This window comes from Drosophila obscura, unplaced genomic scaffold, assembly GCF_018151105.1.
Source record: "Drosophila obscura isolate BZ-5 IFL unplaced genomic scaffold, ASM1815110v1 contig_30, whole genome shotgun sequence".
NCBI classification, from domain to species: domain Eukaryota; kingdom Metazoa; phylum Arthropoda; class Insecta; order Diptera; family Drosophilidae; genus Drosophila; species Drosophila obscura.
Genome location: NW_024542818.1, coordinates 1121504 through 1142388, shown reverse-complemented (window position 1 = coordinate 1142388; position 20885 = coordinate 1121504). Strand labels below are relative to the sequence as shown.

The window sequence follows — 20885 nt, the reverse complement described above, 5'->3', positions numbered from 1 at the left end:
AACATGAGGAGGACCTCGGCTATTTTCTGTAAACCTTTGAGTTTAATAAATTATGCATGATTAATTCTGTTTTTTGCACTTAAAGAAACTGATGAAATTTCACTTCATTTTATAGCTATTTTCCTTTGCAGAGCAAAGATAATCTCTTAAATTTTAACATAAAATATAGTTCAACGATTAAGTAGCGTGTAATGCAAAACCTGCCCCGTCCAATCACACCTTCCCCAGCTGCACAAATTTCCATTTTAATTTAAACCAAAACCTCAACTTCCCGTTCTTTACCATCTATCAATGTGCAGGCGAAACACTTTCATTCTTAATGCTGTTGCCCTGTTATATGCTTAATTACACATACGCCCCGTTTGACATGTTCCGAACTGTGGTCCGTTTTTACGGCCTTGACTTGATGCATAAGTTAGGCCACATTTTGGGCTGGCTAACGGCTTAAGTGGCCAGAAAAAAAACGTTTTTATGTCACCGGGTCTACGTGTGCGGTCCCCAAAGGCTGAACCCGAGGGCAGCAGCAGCAGTAGCAGCAGCTGTCGGAGGTGGCAATAAAACAGATTCAAGTCAAGAAAATTACATGAAAAGTGCGGCCAAGAGCCACATCAAAAATAATAAAACATAATAATAATAATAATGCGAGCAGACGGTTGCTATGGACTAATCCGAAATGTTTTGTGGCACTGAGACGCACAAAAGTATGCAACATATAATGGCAAATGTCAACAGTCAGAACAGAAAGGGGATTTGCCCTTGTTTAGGGGGAAGGGTGGATAGAAGGAAGGAAGGAAGCCAGCCAAGGCGAGACAAAATTAATTACTCTACGTGGAAATGTAATTACGAAAATATTTAGCCCCCCCCCCCAGCTCAGCGGCATGCCAGTGCCGTGCCCACAGAATGCCATTTGTCAAGCGTTGTCCCGCCGAGCAGATTTCTTCGGGTCACATTCACCGAGAAGGAAGCCGAGAAGTGTCCCCAGCCCGTGTGAGAGGGGAACTTGCTGCCTTTCTTCCTGCTTGCCCTGTGGCTTGCCTCAATGGATACCAATAATATTCCGCATTCTGTAATTAATGATTTATGAGCCAGGGCCAATTAATCAAATTAATCAAAATTTCATTAAACTTTGACGCAGTGCAGCAACGACGCCTTTTTAAATGCCTCTCTGGAATAGATTTCCATGCCTACTACCCACCCATCTATCTATCTATATCCTCATTATCTCTCTGTCTCTCTTGCTTCTGTTTCTGTATTCTGACATTTGTGCGTGCCATATGCACATTAATTCTGCAAATGAAAAACTTTTCCACCCAGCCCGTGGAAAAAAGTTTACTTTATGCCCCACTTACATACAGAACGATGCGGTTTCCCATTCTCTCCCAGGGTCTCGGCTCTGCGGTAATTATCCACTCAGCAAACGGCCTACTATTGAAGCTATTGCGTTACTATGTAAATTTACTTGCAGTATAATATCGGAATTGGTTTGCAGTTGCAGTTGGGATTGTAATGCAGATGCCATTGCAATGGCCTAGATGGGTTTGCTTTTGACAAAGGGTGGGATGTTTATATTCCACCTAAGACAGGCTGCTCCGAACATCGACTGATCGCAGCTGTCAAATGAATATGAATATTTAATCTTTATTCCATGCATTCATTCATCATTTAAACTTAAATTTAACTCTCATTTCCCTTCAAATTGCAACCCCTCCAACTGCATCCACAGAGATAACGTGATAATCAACAACTCAATTATATGTATATCTTACTACTATATTCACATTCCGAATCATAATCTGTGATTCTTCAAGTGCCTCAGCTCCCAAAAGTATGCCACTGAATCCCTTTTGTTCCTGCTAACCAAGCGTCGCAAATTGAATTCCAACCCAAAGCGAGAGCCAAAGTCAGAGCCAACGATTATGCGGATGGGCTATGGGGATGTCGCGACGTCGCGGATGCCTATGCAGATGGCTATGTCTCGCTTACAGTGTTGACAGCTCCGCTGACATCGCAAGCCATAAACATGGATACCCCAGGGCGAGAGTTTGGGACTGGTACTCGGTCCGGGCTTGTGTTTGCCTTCGGGCGTAAAACCGCAAAATTTAATTCCCTTATCAAAAAGTGACAAGCGTGCGTAGTTAATGCAATTTTGCAGCGCATTTAACATGACGTGACTGCCTCTGAAGAAAAACGGAACGGAAGAAAAAGCTGATGAAAACCAATGGATGCAGAAGCAAATGGAATAATGCAGACAGACCCTTTGGTCAGGGTACGGGTACAGGAAGTTGTTTACGCGAAGGCTTCCATTTCTTTCGTTGCTGGAACTCTGTTTGTGTTCTGTTTGCTACGTGGAAAACCCACTTTTGGGGCAAATTACAATGCCGCTGATTGCATTCCCTGTCGTAGTCCGTAGCACTGAGGCTCGTCTACATATCTCCTAATTCAAAGCGCCTTCGGCTCATTCACATTTTGCCACGCGTTATTCACACTTTACGCCTAGATTTGGAGCGCCATGGAGATGCTTTAACTGCTTTGCATAGTTGTGTGCCCAGCCCGGCCCAGCCACAACGTATAGGAACCCTGGACTCCGTAGTCCTTAGTCCGTAGTCCTTGGTTCTTCGTGGTCCGCCGTTGTTGCTGTTTTTTGTTTCGTTTGGTAGTTTTGCATTCATTGCGAGCGAGATAAAAATAATGAACATTGCAAAGGCAAAAGTCGGAAAGCGAAAGAAAAAACAAAAAAAAAACAAAAATAACACCAACTCCACGGAGCTTCCCCTCTCTGTCTCTCCCCCCACCACTCTCTGCCACTCACTGTGTCTGTGCGTGCAACGGTTCTGCTGCGATTCAGCCAAGTTTTTGTTGGCGTGGATTTATGTGTACAAATACATACATATGTACATCCGTGCATACATATGTACATATATGCATGGGTGTTGCCTTCTTCTTTGAGTGAGAAATGGGCGTAACTCTTGGATTTGCCTGGGATGCAAATTGCTTGTAAGTTCAACTCGTATTTTGCATTGTGCCTCACTTCCGACAGTTAAATTAAAGCCATTGTCTGACGCGGTCCGACTTGGTCCGACTTGGTCCGAGTGTTTGGCCCAGTGGGTGGCGGATCAGAGTGTGTGGCCGTTAGTTAGTTAGTTTTGTGCGCCTAATGTAACAATTGCCAAGGTGTTTTTTTTTTCCGTAGCAACAACAGCTGCAGGAGCAGGAAGTTCGAGAAACAGGAACCCACCCATAGACGTGAAATACGACAGCGAAAAACAATTTGTTTGCAGCCCCAAAAAGTGTTCCGTAAATCTTATTGCCAAGATTACCGGCCCCCTAATGGCATTAACAACATTTAGCTATAGTTTCTGGGTTTGTTTAAAGGCTTTGGTTGCGGGTTTTGGTTTGTGGCTCTGTAGTTGGGCCCCTTTAGCTGCGCTTTTAATTAGTCAAGCGAGCGTCGAAAGCAAGAATCCTTATCGAATGGGTATGGGTAGCTCTCTACATTACTTCGGGGAAATGGAGTGGGCTATTAGTAGGTAGTACATTCCTTTAATAACTATTTGTATCTATGCTTTCCCCGAGCCACATTCTCAAAGCAACCACTCAATGCACAAAGCACAAAGAAACTGTTAAAAATCGCATTCATTACGCCACTCTGTGGCAGTGGCACGCAAAAGTACGAGAGGCCACCGGAACCACTAGCACCCAGCCGAGCACCACAGACAGACACCACAATGACACACAGAAAGTGTTGAGCTGTAAATGAGGGAACAATGTGGCCAAAAGCGGGGCAGAAGAACACAACAAAAACAAAGAGTTGGAAAGAAAAAGAAAAATGCCAAGTGGAAATGCTACGAGTGCAGGCCATGCGTGGCAGACAAACAAACAAACTCGGGGGAAAATGCAAAACGGATGTGTAAATAATTTAGACGAGTTGGCAGTTCTCCGCACACAAAGAGTATCTGCCTCATATGCCACTGTGTGTGTGTGTGTGTGTATCTTTCTAGTTTATGTATCATTAAAAAATACTTACAGCAAAACAAAGAGCGAGTGAGAGAAGAAACAGGAACAGCGCAATGGGGAAGCATAATGAGAGCCAGGGAAAGGCAGCGGCAGCGGCAGTGGAAAAGCGGAAAATGTGCCATTTGCCAAATGCAAGGCAAACAGACGGAGCAGGCGGGAGGGGCGGTTGTTGGTTCGGGTCCCGGAACGTGCGAGAAATGCAATAATTATATGCATACAAAGATACGACCACACACACACACACACATACTTTTTGACATGCTGCAAATTAAACAGAAGCAAACGAGAGTGGAAACGGAAGGAAGGAAGGAGGGAGGGATGTGGGCAGGAACACAGTGAGAAAGAGAAAGAAGTAAATTACTTTTTTTCTGCAGCAAGCTGCATACAATCAAATGCAACGGGATTAAAAACCAACGTGTAACGGTAACAGAATCGGCAAACGATAGAACATACACTGAGCGAAATTTAGCAATAGTCTATTTTGGGAATTAAGAAGAAAATTAATTAAATTTTAACTGATTTAAATCGATCTAAATTCTTCATAAATGATTAATTTCTCTTCGTTTATAATTCCTGTAAACTCCAGTAATTAAATTAAAATAATTGTCGGTAGAACTAAAGAGGAAGCGAGAATATTATACACTGATAGAAAAAAGGCATAGTAAAAATAACTACAATCATATTTGAATTTAAAATGCGATTTTTAAATACAAACATAGTAAAATTAAATAGAATTCACTTTGATTCAAATATAATTGTATTAAAATGGCTTTTTTAATACGGTCATATTTAATTTTAATACAAAACACTTTAAAATGAATATAATATATTAAATTTGTAGTTTAATATGTTTCATATTTAAATTGAATATTATTATGATTGATTTCAAAATTTTTGTTTTAAAATCAAATGGAAAACTTTTTATTTTAAATATTCCATATTAAATTAAATTATATATTTTTTGTATTTATGTATTTTAAATATGTTTATATTATTTTTTTATGTCCCTCGAATTCCCAACTGGTTCACGCTGCTGCAGCCTTGAATACACACTTTAAATTAACTTTGCGCAGGGCCATAATGCAGTTCTATTCATGTTGCGATTATTTCTAGTTGCAAACTTTAACTTGGTGAATTTCACACCATGAGGACTTGAAATGTAGTCCGCGTAGGCAAAATAATAATCGATTAATTTAAAAATGAAATATACTCAATATAAATATGAAACAAATTAAATTTAAGCATAAAATATTTTTAAATTAAATAAGAAACACATTAGATTTAAATATTAAACATATTCAATTTAAATATGAAACATATTAAATTTAAATATGAAATATATTAAATTTAAATATAAAATATATTAAATTTAAATATAAAATATATTCAACTTTAATTCAACAAATTTAAATATTTTCATTTTAATATCAAAGTTTAAGTGAAAAATATTCAATTTTAATACAACCACTCTTGGATGAAAATCAATGGCATAAATATTAAAATCTAAGTGAAAATATTAAAATTTGAGGGCTTTTTTCTATCGGTGTATATATATATATATATATATCCCAACAAAAATTTTCATTTAATATTATAGGTCTTCATTTGTAGCTCTAAATTTGTATTGAGATCGAATTGCCAAAATAGTTCGTTAGATAGCGGCAGCAGTTTCCCCCAGTGCCGTAGTCCCAGTCACCCAGTCTCTGGGAATTGTCAGTCTGGTAGCAGGTGTAGAGTGGATTGGGTTGCAGTTGCACCTGGTAAACCTCCAGCGGCATTTGCATACCCGATGCTAAAACAAAAAAAAACTATGTTAATGTGTGAGCTATATGGAATTGAGGCAAATTTAAAAGCAAGGCATGCCACAGACAAGCTCGAATCCGCCTTCGGGACAAACCGCAGACATTGAAAGTGTCGCAGGAGCAGCAGCAGCCCCGTCTGTCTGACTCTCTCTCACTCTATAAATCTCTCCGGATGTGTTGTTAACTGCCTCCGGGATAGCTGGAATCTGTTTCAACCCACCTTTTTCTAGGACTCCGAATAGACAGCCAGACGAAGCGGGTAGACGGGGCTAACCAGGGAGCGCCTCAATTTGCACGCTTCGTTATTCAATTAGACACTTGGCACACACACAGCCAGACACAGCCACACACATACCAGAGATAACCTCCGACAACACGGATACTCGTAATTTTGATTGATGGCCCAATAATGGCGGTGATTTATCATATTTGCATGCTAACATTTAAGCCCTAGCTCTCGACTCTCTCTCTCTCTCTCTCTCTCTGCCACACGGTGGAAAATTGGCTGGATAATATAATTAAATTTTGCCCTTTCCAATCGTTGGAATTTTTATAAATAAAGTTGCCGTAAAAGCATTGAGATCTGTATAAATTCATGACTATAGATGAATCAAATATTTAATCTTCGGTAGCAATTCTATCATTTTTGATTTAGCTGAGAATCTCTTACTACGTTTTCAAATAGGAATCGGAAAACCAAGAGCATATTCTAATGCATTAGCACGTAACCCCTGTTGAATTTATAAATCACCGATTTACAGAGATTCTGCCTTTTCCCGGAGGCGATTATCTCATTGAGGCCTACAGGTATCGCTTGGGATCTTTATTCGCGGTGGGCAAAATATATTTCACCATTTCTTAAATATAAGCAAGGGAATAAATTAATAATGAATTTCATAAATAATAATTACAAACTTAAGCTAATTAATGCCAAATGTGTTTCTAAACGATTTCATAAAAATGGAAAACAAATTATTGTTACAAATCTATTTTAAAGTGTTTGAATGAAAATATATTTTAATTACAAGAGGTGATGTATTAAAAGTCCAATGCAAACTTGATTGGAGCTGCAGTCTTCGTTGGTGCGTCGAATTAACAGGATGGCCCATAAGATGAGTTCTCTGGTGCGGATAGTTTTGATCCTACATTTATTTGCGGAAGTATGCTATAACTACAATAATATTTAAGAGTCAAATGAAAACGATGCAACCTTCTAGATCCATTCCCGGGTTGAGTTTACGAACATCAAGTGCAAATCGGTGGATAATAAATTCGGGGAGGTTGATTACTGCTATCTGAAGTCGGTGAATCGAACCTATAAATATATGTCCGCGAAATATAAGCTTTATCAACTTCCGGTTAAGGCTCTGGAAGTATGAAAATCGCAGCAATAATTCCTTTTAGTTCTCATTGGGAAAATAATTTCAGGTCAATTTTATGCTGATGAAGAGATTCAACGGATACAAGCCTTTCCTCTACAACATTACCCTCAATGCCTGTAAATTTTTTGTCAATCCCAAGTACAGTCCTGTGACGAAATTCTTTTATGAATCGGTTGTGACCTTCACCAACATGAACCACTCATGTCCCTACAATGTAAGTGAAAGTTGTAGCTTTTAGAACTGTACCATTAGGACGTAACCACTTAACTCTTTGCAGCATGACATTATTTTGGATAAGGTTCCTATTGAATTCATCAATCACCGATTTACAAAGATTCTGCCCTTTCCTGAGGGCGACTATCTCATTGAGGCCTACTGGTCTAGCTCGGGATCTCCTGTTGCTGAGGGCAAAGTATATTTCACTCTTTCTTAAATAAAACAAAGGGAATAAATTAATAATCAATGTCATAAATAATAAATAAACACTTTGACCAATATGCTCCAATTTATTGCCTTTTCAATGCCAAATGTGTTTCTAAACGATTTTATAAAAATGGAAAACAAATTATTGTTACAAATCTATTTTAAAGTGTTTGAATGAAAATATATTTTAATTACAAGAGGTGATGTATTAAAAGTCGAATGCAAACTTGATTGGAGCTGCAGTCTTTGTTGGTGCGTCGAATTCACAGGATGGCCCATAAGATGAGTTCTCTGGTGCGGATAGTTTTGATCCTACATTTATTTTCGGAAGTATGCTATAACTACAATAATATTGAAGTGTCATATGAAAACGATGAAATCTTCTAGATTCATTCCCGGGTTGAGTTTACGAACATCAAGTGCAAATCGGTGGATAAGAAATTCGGGGATGTTGATTACTGCTATCTGAAGTCGTTTAATCGAACCTATAAATATTTGTCCGCGAAATTTAAGCTTTACCAACTTCCGGTTAAGGCTATAGAAGTATGAAAATCGCAACAATAATTCCTTTTAGTTCTCATTGGGAAAATAATTTCAGGTAAATCTTGTGCTGATGAAGAGATTCAACGGATACAAGCCTTTCCTCTACAACATTACCGTCAATGCCTGTAAATTTTTTGTCAATCCCAAGTACAGTCCTGTGACGAAATTCTTTTATGAATCGGTTGTGACCTTCACCAACATGAACCACTCATGTCCCTACAATGTAAGTGAAAGTTGTAGCTTTTAGAACTGTACCATTAGGACGTAACCACTTAACTCTTTGCAGAATGACATTATTGTGGATAAGGTTCCTATTGAATTTATCAATCACCGACTTACACAGATTCTGCCCTTTCCTGAGGGCGACTATCTCGTTGAGGCCTACTGGTCTAGCTCGGGATCTCGTTTTGCTGAGGGCAAAGTATATTTCACCCTTTCTTAAATAATACAAAGGGAATAAATTAATAAACAATGTAATAAATAATAAATAAATACTTTAACCAATTTGCTCCAATTTATTGCCTTTTCAATGCCAAATGTGTTTCTAAACGATTTTATAAAAATGGAAAACAAATTATTGTTACAAATCTATTTTAAAGTGTTTGAATAAAAATATATTTTAATAACAATAGGTGATGTATTAAAAGTCGAATGCAAACTTGATTGGAGCTGCAGTCTTTGTTGGTGCGTCGAATTCACAGGATGGCCCATAAGATGAGTTCTCTGGTTCGGATCGTTTTGATCCTACATTTATTTGCGGAAGTATGCTATAACTACAATAATATTTAAGAGTCAAATGAAAACGATGCAACCTTCTAGATCCATTCCCGGGTTGAGTTTACGAACATCAAGTGCAAATCGGTGGATAATAAATTCGGGGAGGTTGATTACTGCTATCTGAAGTCGGTGAATCGAACCTATAAATATATGTCCGCGAAATATAAGCTTTATCAACTTCCGGTTAAGGCTCTGGAAGTATGAAAATCGCAACAATAATTCCTTTTAGTTCTGATTGGGAAAATAATTTCAGGTCAATTTTATGCTGATGAAGAGATTCAACGGATACAAGCCTTTCCTCTACAACATTACCGTCAATGCCTGTAAATTTTTTGTCAATCGCAATTACAGTCCTGTGACGAAATTCTTTTATGAATCGGCTGTGACCTTCACCAACATGAACCACTCATGTCCCTACAATGTAAGTGAAGGTTGTAGCTTTTAGAACTGTACCATTAGGACGTAACCACTTAACTCTTTCCAGCATGACATTATTTTGGATAAGGTTCCTATTGAATTCATCAATCACCGACTTACAAAGATTCTGCCCTTTCCTGAGGGCGACTATCTCATTGAGGCCTACTGGTCTAGCTCGGGATCACCTTTTGCTGAGAGCAAACTATATTTCACCCTTTCTTAAATAAAAAAAAGGGAATAAATTAGCAATCAATGTCATAAATAATAAATAAACACTTTGACCAATATGCTCCAATTTATTGCCTTTTCAATGCCAAATGTGTTTCTAAACGATTTCATAAAAATGGAAAACAAATTATTGTTACAAATCTATTTTAAAGTGTTTGAATGAAAATATATTTTAATTACAAGAGGTGATGTATTAAAAGTCGAATGCAAACTTGATTGGAGCTGCAGTCTTCGTTGGTGCGTCGAATTCACAGGATGGCCCATAAGATGAGTTCTCTGGTGCGGATAGTTTTGATCCTACATTTATTTTCGGAAGTATGCTATAACTACAATAATATTGAAGAGTCATATGAAAACGATGCAAGCTTCTAGATCCATTCCCGGGTTGAGTATACGAACGTGAAGTGCAAACAGGTGGATAAGAAATTCGGGGATGTTGATTACTGCTATCTGAAGTCGGTTAATCGAACCTATAAATATTTGTCCGCGAAATTTAAGCTTTACCAACTTCCGGTTAAGTCTCTGGAAGTATGAAAATCCCAACAATAATTCCTTTTAGTTGTCATGGAGAAAATAATTTCAGGTAAATTTTGTGATGATGAAGAGATTCAACGGATACAAGCCTTTCCTCTACAACATTACCGTCAATGCCTGTAAATTATTTGTCAATCCCAAGTTCAATCCTGTGGCGAAATTCTTTTATGAATCGGTTGTGACCTTCACCAACATGAACCACTCATGTCCCTACAATGTAAGTGAAGGGTGTAGCCTCTTTAATTGTACCACTTAACCACTTAACTCTTTCCAGCATGACATTATTTTCGATAGGGTTACTGTTGAATTTATCAATGACCGATTTACAAAGATTCTACCCTTTCCCGAAGGCGATTATCTTATTGAGTCCTACTGGTCTAGCTCGGGATCTCCTTTCGTTGTGACAAAAGTATATTTCACCCTTTCTTAAGTAAAAAAAATTGAATAAATTAATAACACAAGGGAACAAGGGTTTTGTTGATTAAGAACTGAATGTCATAAATAATAAATAAAAATATATAAGACAAAATTGGGTAAATAACCAATTTACTCCAATTTATTGCCTTTTTAATGTAAAATGTGTTTCTAAACGAGTTCATACATCGTGGGAATATTCGTACTCCACCAGGATCTGTCTAAATAGCCGAGATATACACAAAAGCACATGCAATACATACATATGTAGAGAGTATATGCATTTACATATATGCCGCTAATTGGTCTTTTGGTCTACAAATGAAAGCGTTGCTCTGGCAACGAGCTGCCACGTGCTGCAGCTCCTTGCGGCGACAGCCCTGGCGTATACGCAATATTTGTATTTTTTCCATTGCACTCTCCCTCTCTCTGCTCTGCTGTATGTCTATGAAATCCGGCTTAAGCCTCTTGCTACCTGTGCGATATGTATGCAATTCTTGCTGCCCCTCAACACCACACACACACACACACACACACATACATACATATACGAATGGACAACAATGCCATACGCACACACAAGGACAGATACAAAAAACCAAAAGTGGGACGCATTTTTGCCAGAAGCTTTAGCTGCCGGCGCTGGTTGGCCGTTGGTGGTGTGGTGCCTGCCTGCCTGTGGCTTTGCCGACGGCTTGGGACGCTGGTAAACACTCAAATCCAATTAAATTTAATACGACTTACTTGGCTTTGTTGCAGCCGCATGTGTGAAAGAGACAGTACGAATAAATGAATGAGAGACAAAGAGGGAGAGCGTGGAGAGTGGAGTGTGGAGTGTGGAGTGTGCCGTTTGTTTGGCATTTGGTTGCTCTCGTTCTGGTTTCTGTCCTCTCCACTCCTCTTATTTTTCTTCTTGTTTTCATTTTTCAACGCTTTTTCTGGAGACACACTTGCAGAGGGTATGATGATTTTGAAGAGACATTTTTATGGCAGCAGAGAAATTTGTTCTCTGCTCTTTCAGTTGTTTAACTGTGTACTGGAATCTTTTCGGATGCAGCTGCCTTAAATTTGTGGCAACTCGAGTCTCCTATCCGAAGAATATTCGTAACTATAATTAAACTATAATTTGCACAGTCTGGTGTCTAAGGGTATACAAAATTCGATTCAGCAATGTTGGTGCTGCCAGTTATTTTTGTAATGTTATTACCGAAGCTGCTTTTGTTCCGTTTAGCCAAAAGCTTTGGACTTGGCTTGGCTTCGCTTAATTAAAGCTTCACTTTGGAAATAAAATTTGCAGCTGGAAATGAGCTTAAGCGAGCTAATTGAGTTTTTGTGTGGCGTCTCACCTGATCAAACTCAATTGTCCGTAAACCGGCTAAGCAAAAGCAGGAAATCAGAACAATTACAGGTTAAAACCGACAGAACCGACAGTCAATGAACGTGTTGGCAGGCAATCAGATCCGGTCCGCTTTCGCTCCCAAGAAGTTATTTACGAGTACTAGCATACAGCAATTTCTTGCTGGTTGTCGTAGGACAGGGTGAATCGTGTGCTATGAATATGCAAGAGCTGCCGTTAACCTCCCCCCCACATGGAATATGCATGGAAAGTGTGTGAAGTGCCAGAGAGCACTGCAATCTATGTCACATGCAAAACAGTATCCTTACAGTGCGATGCATTTCAAGTGATTGTCGAATATTTTGCATGCATTTCATTTGCGTAAGTCTCAAATTATACCAAGAACCTTTGCATATTAATGGATTCAGTTATTTGAGAACTATCTAAGCAGGAATATATTTATCCTTAAAAGCGTACCAGTACACTCGAAAAAAAACTACAAAGTAAACAAAAAATACACCCATTATAAAATGTACTACACATATGTGTGGATTTTAAATACTAACACTGCGAAATTAAATAGAATCCCACTTTGATTTCAACATAAATGTATACCGAAATATTTTTTATGCAATCCATAATTAATCTAAATCGAACAAAAAATATAATATATTAAATATGTACAAAATATATTTAATCTAAAAATTAAAATATATCAAATATATTTTGTTTTAAATATGAAATATATTTAAATAGCTTCTATCTTTTTTGAAAACTTTCTTTTTCCCATTTTCACTCTCGGTGAAAATTTAATTTTATATATTGTTTTAGATCTAAATGTATAGTAATCATTCCCGGAACAAATTAAAAAAATATGTAAACGAAAAAACCCCATCGAAGGCGTCTGTGAGTTTTAAATCAAGCCAAATTTGTTGGAACAGCCAAAACCTTTCATTCTTTTAGTTTAATTTTGTACCTCGTTCGTTCGTTCCATAAATATATATAAATTCTAGAGTTTGGTGAATTATTATTATTTTTGGAAATTTTTAAAATGTCCCATTTGATCATAAAAGATGATTCATTGGGAGAGATTCTCTCAAATGCATCGACATGCACCAATGGCTATGACAGCTTGGAAGACTGCAGCGAAGGCGCTAACAGAAAAGATTTCCATTACAGTTTGGAGCAAAGAGATGTTGTAGATGCTTCGTCCAAGCTGCAATGCTGTGGTAACAGTTACTTTAACTTTCTGAAGGACTGCAAGCAACGATATCGTTCAATGTACAATGGACACCGGGTGGTAGATGTCGGCTCCCAGCAGTGGCGTGCAATGTCGCCGTTCCCAGCCGTTCACAGCCGTTCCCAGTACCGAAATGTGAGTGTGATTGTTGCGTCTACAACTTGCAATCAATGTAGCAACTCTCTTTTAGTTCCAACAGACCGACCATGGAACTGCAGGTTCTGTTCTGTTTCCGGAAGACAGCAGCAGTGAGTCCGACGATTTGGTAGGATGCTCGGATGCCATTGCCATAGATTCGAAAGATTTCTTAATAGGGGATGAAAATTGTGGCAAGTCGAAGAAGAGCAAGAAGCCAGCTGTTGGAAAGGCCAAAGGCAATAAGTCGCTCTGCAGCAAGACCAAGAAACGCACCTCGAAGCTGAAGAAGCGCTGCTCGAAGCCCAAGAAAGGCTGCTCAAATCCCAAGACGAAGAAACCCCGTGCCAAGGCCAAGAAGCCGACGAAAAGCTGCGCTCGCCCCAAGAAGCATGGCTAGTAGAAAAGCCCTAAGCAACATAAATACACAACGACTAGGCACACCGAAACCTCCAAAAACACTCCACATGTAGCTGAAGAAGCATCAGCTGCCCAGCCATTGAAATGCATTGTAGATCTTTTGAGGGTCCTGCAAATCCAACACACATACACACACTCTAGCATACACAGCTGCAACCCCTTTTTGTGCATATAAACAATATCGTAAATAAAAGTCTGATGTGCCAATGCATTTTTCTTAGCTTTTATTTATACATTGCTTTAGTTTGGTCTGCTCAACCCAGTCCCCGCAAACTGTCCAAATTTCGTGCCCCTGATGTCCTCTCCTGTTGTCCAGTTGGCAGTTGCTTCGCATTGACAACCCTTTGGGGCACACCTAGGGCCTGTTGCACATCCGCGATCTCCAAGCCGAACAGCAGGGGCAGCAGCGAGATCAGACAGAGCGCAACGAGTATAAGTTTCATCTTTGGACAGATCGCCGAGCAGAATGACTGCCATAAGCGAGGTGGGGCGGGTTTTTATACCCGCAATTTTGGCGTGGCCTTGGAGGCTGTAGAAACAACAACAACAACAAAAGCTGAAACAGCTGGGGATCTGGCTGGGGCGGATGGGGCTTCTAAATTTAAGTGCAAATCGCGTCCGAGTTCGAGTACGAGTTCGAGTGAGAGACAAATTTAAGCACTGAATGCCGCCGCGTGGATTTCCGGCAGGCAATTAAGAAAATTGGCCAACCGGTGGAATGCTCTTGATACTGGCCTTACCAGCCACCCTCCCAACCACGAGCCAACACCTCCCAAGCTATTACATAATAGATTGTAAATATTTGACACCAGCCAGCCAGCCACCCACTTAACCCCCAACCAGATTGCTGTGGCCTTAACAATGAAAACAATTTACCCCATTCACAGCTTCTTTGGGGGGGGGGGAGCTCAGAACTCAGATCTTAACCCCATTTTGGAGTCGAAGTTTCTTCAATTACTTTTTGCACGATTTGATTTTACATTTAACGATTTTTCGCACTTAATTAGAAGCCAGTGTCGACGTCAGTGGCAGACCAAGGAGTCCTGCCAAAAGGGGGATTGGGGTTGGCCATGATTTGATTAAATGTGAAGATGAATTTTAATTAAAATCCAACCCCCAACTGCTACTGCTACTGCTACAACCCCTCGGCCAAGTTTTTGACACTCAACACTTTCCGGCCCACACCACCCCCCATCTACGGTCCACGCCTTCACCCACCATCTAATAGAGTAATAAAAGCCGCAAGTTCATGCCCGGCTTTATTGGGGTAGGGGAGAACAGGTCCTTTTGTGGGCTTAGTCATTGCCAGCATCGTAATTTATGCAAAATGAAAATTAAAGATCCACCACGGGGCACAACTTTTTACCCAGGATTAATGCAAATGGCAGACTAATGAATTTTTGAAAACTACTTACAAGTATTTTGGCCAAAAACGATGCCGCTCCTGTTCATATCAATTAAAGTGCTTAAAGCCCTGAACTGCCATCAATCCTTTGGTAAATAACGAAATATTTGTGTTAATTTTCTAAGGCATTCGCTTAGCTCTGACTAACAAACAATGGCAGACTGTTGGCGAAAGTTTGTCCAAAGCCAAAAAGAAAAGGCAAAGTGCCGAAACGACTGTGAATCAAACGCACTCGCCCCCCCTACGCACACTTTTTGGACAGTCACATGCAGCAGATAATAAAAAAGAATTTAGGAAGAACTTCGACAGACTACTTGTTGATACCCTTTGATAAAATACAAGCATGAAGTAACATAATAGTTGACGGCAGCAGAGCGAGTAAGTAACATCTATTGAGTGCTTAATTACAAGAGTTTTTTTAATGGATGTTTAATCTATTGTAATTAAGTTCTGGAAATGTAACAGACAAAACTATTAGAACAAATTATTTGCTCTGCTATGACTCTAAATAATTACGAGCTAAATAGCAAGTCAATGATATACATATGTATATAAGTAATCGGATAAATGTCACAGCAAAAATAGAGTTAAAAAAAATCAAACAAAATTCCCTTTGACACTGCAAGTAAATTACTAGCCCCAAATTTCAAGGAAAGTAATCGAATTCCAATTCAACTATTATCCCAGTATACCCTTTTCAGCTCAATAGGGAATATGAAAACTTTTCCACATTGGGGGGGCTTAGGTCTTTTTTGCTGGCTATGGAAGTGGCTATGGTGGTTCTAGTGTTAATTCCTATCGTGTGGATTCGGTAGCCTGTCGCGTCCAATGGACCGGGCCGGAGCCGTTCAAAATTACGAGCCAACAGTTTCCGTACTGTTTTTTGTCATTTCCATGCGCTCATTGTCAGTTTTAAGTAAGCAACTTCCTCGTTTTTGTTGTGGTTCCATATTTGCTCTTGTTTTTTCCAGCAGCAGCAGCAGCCAAAAGTTTTCCGACCAAAACTCTGCCTACAAATGCAGACAAATATGGAAAAACTCATGAAATGCAATAAATTTTCAAATATATTTCGTGTGCGCGGCAGAATGTGTGTTAGTTTGTTTTTTTTTTTCTTCTTTTCGTTGGTTGTTGTCTGTTTCAGACGTTCCTTTTTGTTTGTTTTTCTTTTGTTAGATATTCATATTGCAGGACCTACAATACATGTATAGAGTTTTCATTGTTTTTAAAGTGAAAACTTTTTTCTTGGTACCAGTGCCACAGAAGTGCCTACTGATAAAGCCAAACGAACAATCAAATAACTGAAACAGAGACGTAGACGTAGACGGCGAGAGATACTGACAAGAACTGGCAACGACTGCGGCCAAAAGCTGAGCCATATAAATCAAAAAGAGTTAAAAGTTATTGCGTAAAGCCAGAAGACACAAATTTACGAGTCACGAGTCAATGGAAAGGCCAGCCAAAAATACCAGATATCGATGCGGGAATGACAAATGGAAATATTTGATTTAAAAGTCCTTTAAGGGGGGAAAGTTGTTGACTGTTTTGGCGAAATGCAATTCTTATCTTTAATAAAATGAACCACAAATAATCTTGGCACTTGTTTAGCTGCTGTCCTGTACATGGTGTAACCACTTGGTAGCTTGAGTTTCCATTGAATTGAATTGAATCGCATAATATGAGTACTTTGCCAGCAATTAATTTTCTTCAATGTCATGCAGCAGAAGAGAAAAGCTTCGAGACTAAGGGCTGACTGCACACGATTTATGTGGAGCTGAACGACTGTCAGCCCACCTTGTCATTGACTGTAAATTTTGAGAGATTTTCCAATGAATTGCCCAAAGCGTTTGACAGACTCAACAACAACAACAACAGAATAGAATACTAAACAAAAATCAAGAAACCACAACCATTGATAGCACCGATAACTGCTGGTCTATGTTTGTCTGATCAAATTCTTCAACGCGCATCGCCTGCTACGCGATAAGACGAGCAGTCAATACTCTCTATGGAGCGAGAAGTGGGTGCAATTGTCTCTATATAAGGTAGCGCCAGTCGATTGTACAACTCAATAGACGCCCCGTGCCAGAACCCAACGGAACGGAACGGAGCCAAGATTAAAAATGCTGAAGTATTTCGCTTTCCTGCTGCTGCTGTGCGGCACTGCCTTGGCAGCCGACAGCTACGATGGGTGAGTAGGATGTGGCAATGCACTGAGACCAGTTGAGTGACGGAACCTGCACAGTTACAAGATCTACGACATCAATACGCGCACCACATTCGAGAAGGAGCTGCTGCTGCGCCTGTCCCAAAATGCCGACTTGGACTTCTTCGATATGCCACGCTCCCTGGAGGCTGCCAGCCGCGTGATGGTGCAGCCCAAGGACCAGGAGGGCTTCGAGCAGCTGCTGCAGAAGTTCGCCGTTGAGTACGTGGTGGTCAACGAGGATCTGGGCGTGTCCCTCAGGCAGGCGCAGCTGGAGAACCAGAGCCAGCGTTTGATGGCCCAACGCTCGGCGTCGCGCAGCATCAGCTTCTCGGCCTTCCACCGCCACGCGGAGATCAATGCCTATCTGGACGAGCTTGCGGCTGCCTATCCCAGTCGTGTGTCCGTGCAGGTGGCCGGCAAATCGTACGAGAACCGCGACATCAAGACGATCACCATCAGCAACGGCGACGGCAAGACCGGCAAGAGCGTCATCTTCCTGGATGCCGGCATCCATGCCCGTGAGTGGATCGCCCATGCCGGTGCCCTGTACGTGATCCATCAGCTGGTGGAGAACTTTGCCGCCAACTCGGCGCTTCTGAAGGACTACGACTGGGTCATCCTGCCAGTGGTGAATCCCGACGGCTACGAGTACACCCACACCAGCACCCGCATGTGGCGCAAGACCCGCAAGCCCGTCAGCAGCTCCTGCTACGGCACCGATGCCAACCGCAACTTCGACTACCACTGGGGCGAGGTGGGTGCCTCGAGCTACTCCTGCGCCGATACCTTCAAGGGCGAGACCGCCTTCTCCGAGCCAGAGACACAGCTGGTGCGCGATCTGCTGCTCAGTCTGAAGAGCCGCGGCAAGTTCTATCTGACGCTCCACTCCTACGGCAACTATCTGCTCTATCCCTATGGCTGGACCTCGTAAGTGCTGCCTGATCGAAGATCAGCCAGATGCAGTCACATTTAACCCGGTTTTACTTTTCCTTTTTCCGCCAGCTCTCTGCCCGCCAGCTGGCGCGACATCGATGATGTGGCCCAGGCTGGAGCGGCCGCCATTAAGGCTGCCACTGGCACCAAGTATGAGGTGGGCAGCTCCACGAATGTCCTGTACGCTGCTGCCGGTGGTAGTGATGACTACGCCTTCGCTGTGGCCGAGTTCCCCATCTCCATTACCATGGAGCTGCCTGCTGGCGGTACTGGCTTCAATCCCACCACTGCCCAGATCCTGCCCTTCGTCGACGAGACCTGGGTGGGCATCAAGGCCATGGCCCAAAAGGTTGTCGAAAAGTACTAAGCGAGTGCAATAAAAAACGCCCCCCGATATTCCCCAATCCCCCTAACTCACTCTCTTTTGGGTCTCATTTCGAATTCCGTTTCCGTCCCAGTGGCGCCCCGCTGGGCGATTTGGAGTTGTTCGGGCGTATCGCACGAGTACGAGTGTTGGTGTTGGCTGTGGCATTGACACACTGGCCATAATTGGGTGGAGGCACTCGACTCTAGCCACGGCCAGCTATCGGTGTCTGCTAATTGAGCTCATGAAGTGCCCCCTCCCAAGTCAAGTTGCGCTGGCTTATCACTGTTCCTCCGAAATGGACAAATTAATTGTCTCGATCAGCTCTGATGGCTATCACTATAAATAGAATGGTATAGGGGATATTTTAGGGTTAACAGAGCAATAACAGGGCAAGAACGGAGCATGAACAGAGCATGAACAGAGCATGAACAGAGCATGGACAGAGCAATAACAGAGCATGAACAGAGCAAGAACAGGGCTACCTGGAGGAATGTCCACAAGTTATCACGCTTTAATATTTGATCGATCAAAATGAGTTAATGGTGCTGCTTTTATTGGGGCTATATCTAATTAATGAATTTATTATGGAGAGTTTGGGTTGGCATTACGCAAGTGGATACTTTTGAACCACTTTACGAGCCATGGCCGCAATGCCAACCCACGTCTCCTTGACCAGCGAATCGATGGCTGAGGCTGGTGGATCGAAGCCAGTGCCGCCGGGCGGCAGTTCCATGGTGAACGATATGGGAAAGCCCGCATTGAAGGCATAATCATCGCTGGCACCAGCAGCCACGTACAGAACGTTGGTGGATGAGCCGATCTCGTAGAAGGTGCCCGTATCCTCGAGTATGGCATCGAAGCCAGCCTTGGCCACCTCGTGCAGATCCTCAACAGTGTCCGGCAGGTCCCTATGGAAGAACAGAACCAAATTAAGATTGGACCTGGACTGCAAATCGAAGCTGATGCACTTACGAGCTCCAGCCCCATGGGTAGAGGATGTAGGGGCCATAGGAGTGCAGGGTGAGATACATTTTGCCGCGACCGGCATAGCTGTGGATGAGATCGCTCACCACCACGGCCTCTGGCTCCGAGAAAGCCTTCGAGCCGGCGTAGGTCTGGGCGCAGGGATCCGCGGAGGCACCCTCCTCGTTCCAATGGAAATCGAAATTGCGATTGGGATCCGTGCCGATGCAGTCGGAGCTGCTCGGTTTGCGTGTCTTGCGCCACATGCGCGTGTCCTCCGACAGCTGGGTGTACTCATAGCCATCCGGGTTGACCACGGGCAGGATGACCCAGTCGTAGTCCAGCAGCAGATCCGCATTATCCGCCACATTGTTCACCAGCTCATCGATCAGGTACACAACAGCAGCGGGCGAGATCCACTCACGGGCATGGAAGCCACCGTCCACGAAGATGACGTTCTTGTTCCGGCGACCATCCCCGTTCGTGATTGTGACTGTCTTCATCAGGCGCTTCTCGTAGCTCTTGCCCACCGTCTTGACGAACACGCGGCGTGGATGCTCCTGGGCCAGGCCCTCAATGAACTGATTGATCTCCGCATGGCTGTAGAATCGCTCCGTGCCCAAGCGCCCATTGCCCTGGTAGGGGAACCTTTTGCGCAGAATGCGATCCTTGGCAAACTGTCGGCGCAGGGTGCGACCCACGTTGCGGTTAAGGACCCTGTAGCTCAAGGAGTGTCCGTCCATCAGCTGGACAAAGTTCAGCTGCTCCTCCGGATGGACCATGATGCGTGGCGGCTGGCCGCCGCTCGAGAACACCTCATAGTATGTTTCATTCCGGGCCAATTCGGCCAAGGCCTGGTCCATCACAGCCGTGCGGGCTTTCGCTGACACCTCATAGATCTTATACCTAAGCGAATCAAATTTGAGGATATCTATAGGCAAGCAGAGTGTTCTTGGTATGTCCCTACCCTTCGTATTTGTTGGACTGGACCTGCGTCAGGCACAGGCAGCTAAGTGCGAGTACAATCCATGATATGCCCATCTTTCCACGTTGCAAGTCCGCGGAGAAATAAAATTCGGAGCCATCGAGGAGGCATGCCCATGCCCTGGCACCCCAGAGAAAACAACATCGAATCGTTATCGGTGTCTAATCAACGAGAAAGGTTTCAAATCAGGCACAAAAAATAAAACTTTATGAGAGATGATAATTGTTAACAATAAAATTAGCAACATTGATAGCAACGTTGGTAATGTGTTATCGAATGCACTGGAAAAAAAAACTAAATGGTATGCAGGTATTGGTTTGGAAAGTCCAGTTATAATAGTGGCTATATATGTGCATATACA

The 20885-nt window shown here is 42.0% G+C and overlaps 4 protein-coding genes across 4 annotated transcripts; 3 read left to right on the top strand and 1 right to left on the bottom strand.

Annotated features, from left to right (window-relative positions):
* Window positions 1–6916: 6916 nt before the first annotated feature.
* Window positions 6917–9581, top strand: LOC121404664. Its single transcript, XM_041594640.1, has 10 exons — window positions 6917–6940; window positions 7034–7189; window positions 7245–7412; window positions 7476–7610; window positions 8009–8164; window positions 8220–8387; window positions 8451–8585; window positions 8984–9139; window positions 9195–9362; window positions 9426–9581. Exons 1-10 carry the CDS (start codon window positions 6917–6919, stop codon window positions 9579–9581), a joined length of 1422 nt encoding a protein of 473 aa, XP_041450574.1.
* A 603-nt stretch (window positions 9582–10184) lies between these two features.
* Window positions 10185–10550, top strand: LOC111078914. The gene is made up of 2 exons (XM_022373856.2): window positions 10185–10337; window positions 10395–10550. The coding sequence occupies exons 1-2, from the start codon at window positions 10185–10187 to the stop codon at window positions 10548–10550; spliced, it is 309 nt and encodes a 102-aa protein (XP_022229548.2).
* Window positions 10551–17130: 6580 nt separating this feature from the next.
* Window positions 17131–18613, top strand: LOC111078902 (carboxypeptidase B). Its single transcript, XM_022373837.2, has 3 exons — window positions 17131–17258; window positions 17313–18203; window positions 18279–18613. The coding sequence occupies exons 1-3, from the start codon at window positions 17191–17193 to the stop codon at window positions 18574–18576; spliced, it is 1257 nt and encodes a 418-aa protein (XP_022229529.2). The 5' UTR covers window positions 17131–17190; the 3' UTR covers window positions 18577–18613.
* A 379-nt stretch (window positions 18614–18992) lies between these two features.
* LOC111078907 (carboxypeptidase B) lies at window positions 18993–20617 on the bottom strand. Its single transcript, XM_022373845.2, has 3 exons — window positions 20507–20617; window positions 19549–20445; window positions 18993–19484 (listed from the first exon to the last, which is right to left on the bottom strand). Exons 1-3 carry the CDS (start codon window positions 20578–20580, stop codon window positions 19181–19183), a joined length of 1275 nt encoding a protein of 424 aa, XP_022229537.2. The 5' UTR covers window positions 20581–20617; the 3' UTR covers window positions 18993–19180.
* Between the last annotated feature and the right edge of the window lie 268 nt (window positions 20618–20885).

Coding starts and splice junctions, on each gene's coding strand:
- LOC121404664 (XM_041594640.1), top strand. CDS start 6,917: ATGGCCCATAAGATGAGTTCTCTG. Junction 7,413..7,475: donor ACCACTCATGTCCCTACAAT/GTAAGTGAAAGT, acceptor AACTCTTTGCAG/CATGACATTATTTTGGATAA. Junction 8,388..8,450: donor ACCACTCATGTCCCTACAAT/GTAAGTGAAAGT, acceptor AACTCTTTGCAG/AATGACATTATTGTGGATAA.
- LOC111078914 (XM_022373856.2), top strand. CDS start 10,185: ATGAAGAGATTCAACGGATACAAGCCTTTCCTCTACAACATTACCGTC. Junction 10,338..10,394: donor ACCACTCATGTCCCTACAAT/GTAAGTGAAGGG, acceptor AACTCTTTCCAG/CATGACATTATTTTCGATAG.
- LOC111078902 (XM_022373837.2), top strand. CDS start 17,191: ATGCTGAAGTATTTCGCTTTCCTGCTGCTGCTGTGCGGCACTGCCTTG. Junction 17,259..17,312: donor GCAGCCGACAGCTACGATGG/GTGAGTAGGATG, acceptor GAACCTGCACAG/TTACAAGATCTACGACATCA. Junction 18,204..18,278: donor TATCCCTATGGCTGGACCTC/GTAAGTGCTGCC, acceptor TTTTTCCGCCAG/CTCTCTGCCCGCCAGCTGGC.
- LOC111078907 (XM_022373845.2), bottom strand. CDS start 20,580: ATGGGCATATCATGGATTGTACTCGCACTTAGCTGCCTGTGCCTGACG. Junction 20,446..20,506: donor CAGTCCAACAAATACGAAGG/GTAGGGACATAC, acceptor TGATTCGCTTAG/GTATAAGATCTATGAGGTGT. Junction 19,485..19,548: donor TACCCATGGGGCTGGAGCTC/GTAAGTGCATCA, acceptor GTTCTTCCATAG/GGACCTGCCGGACACTGTTG.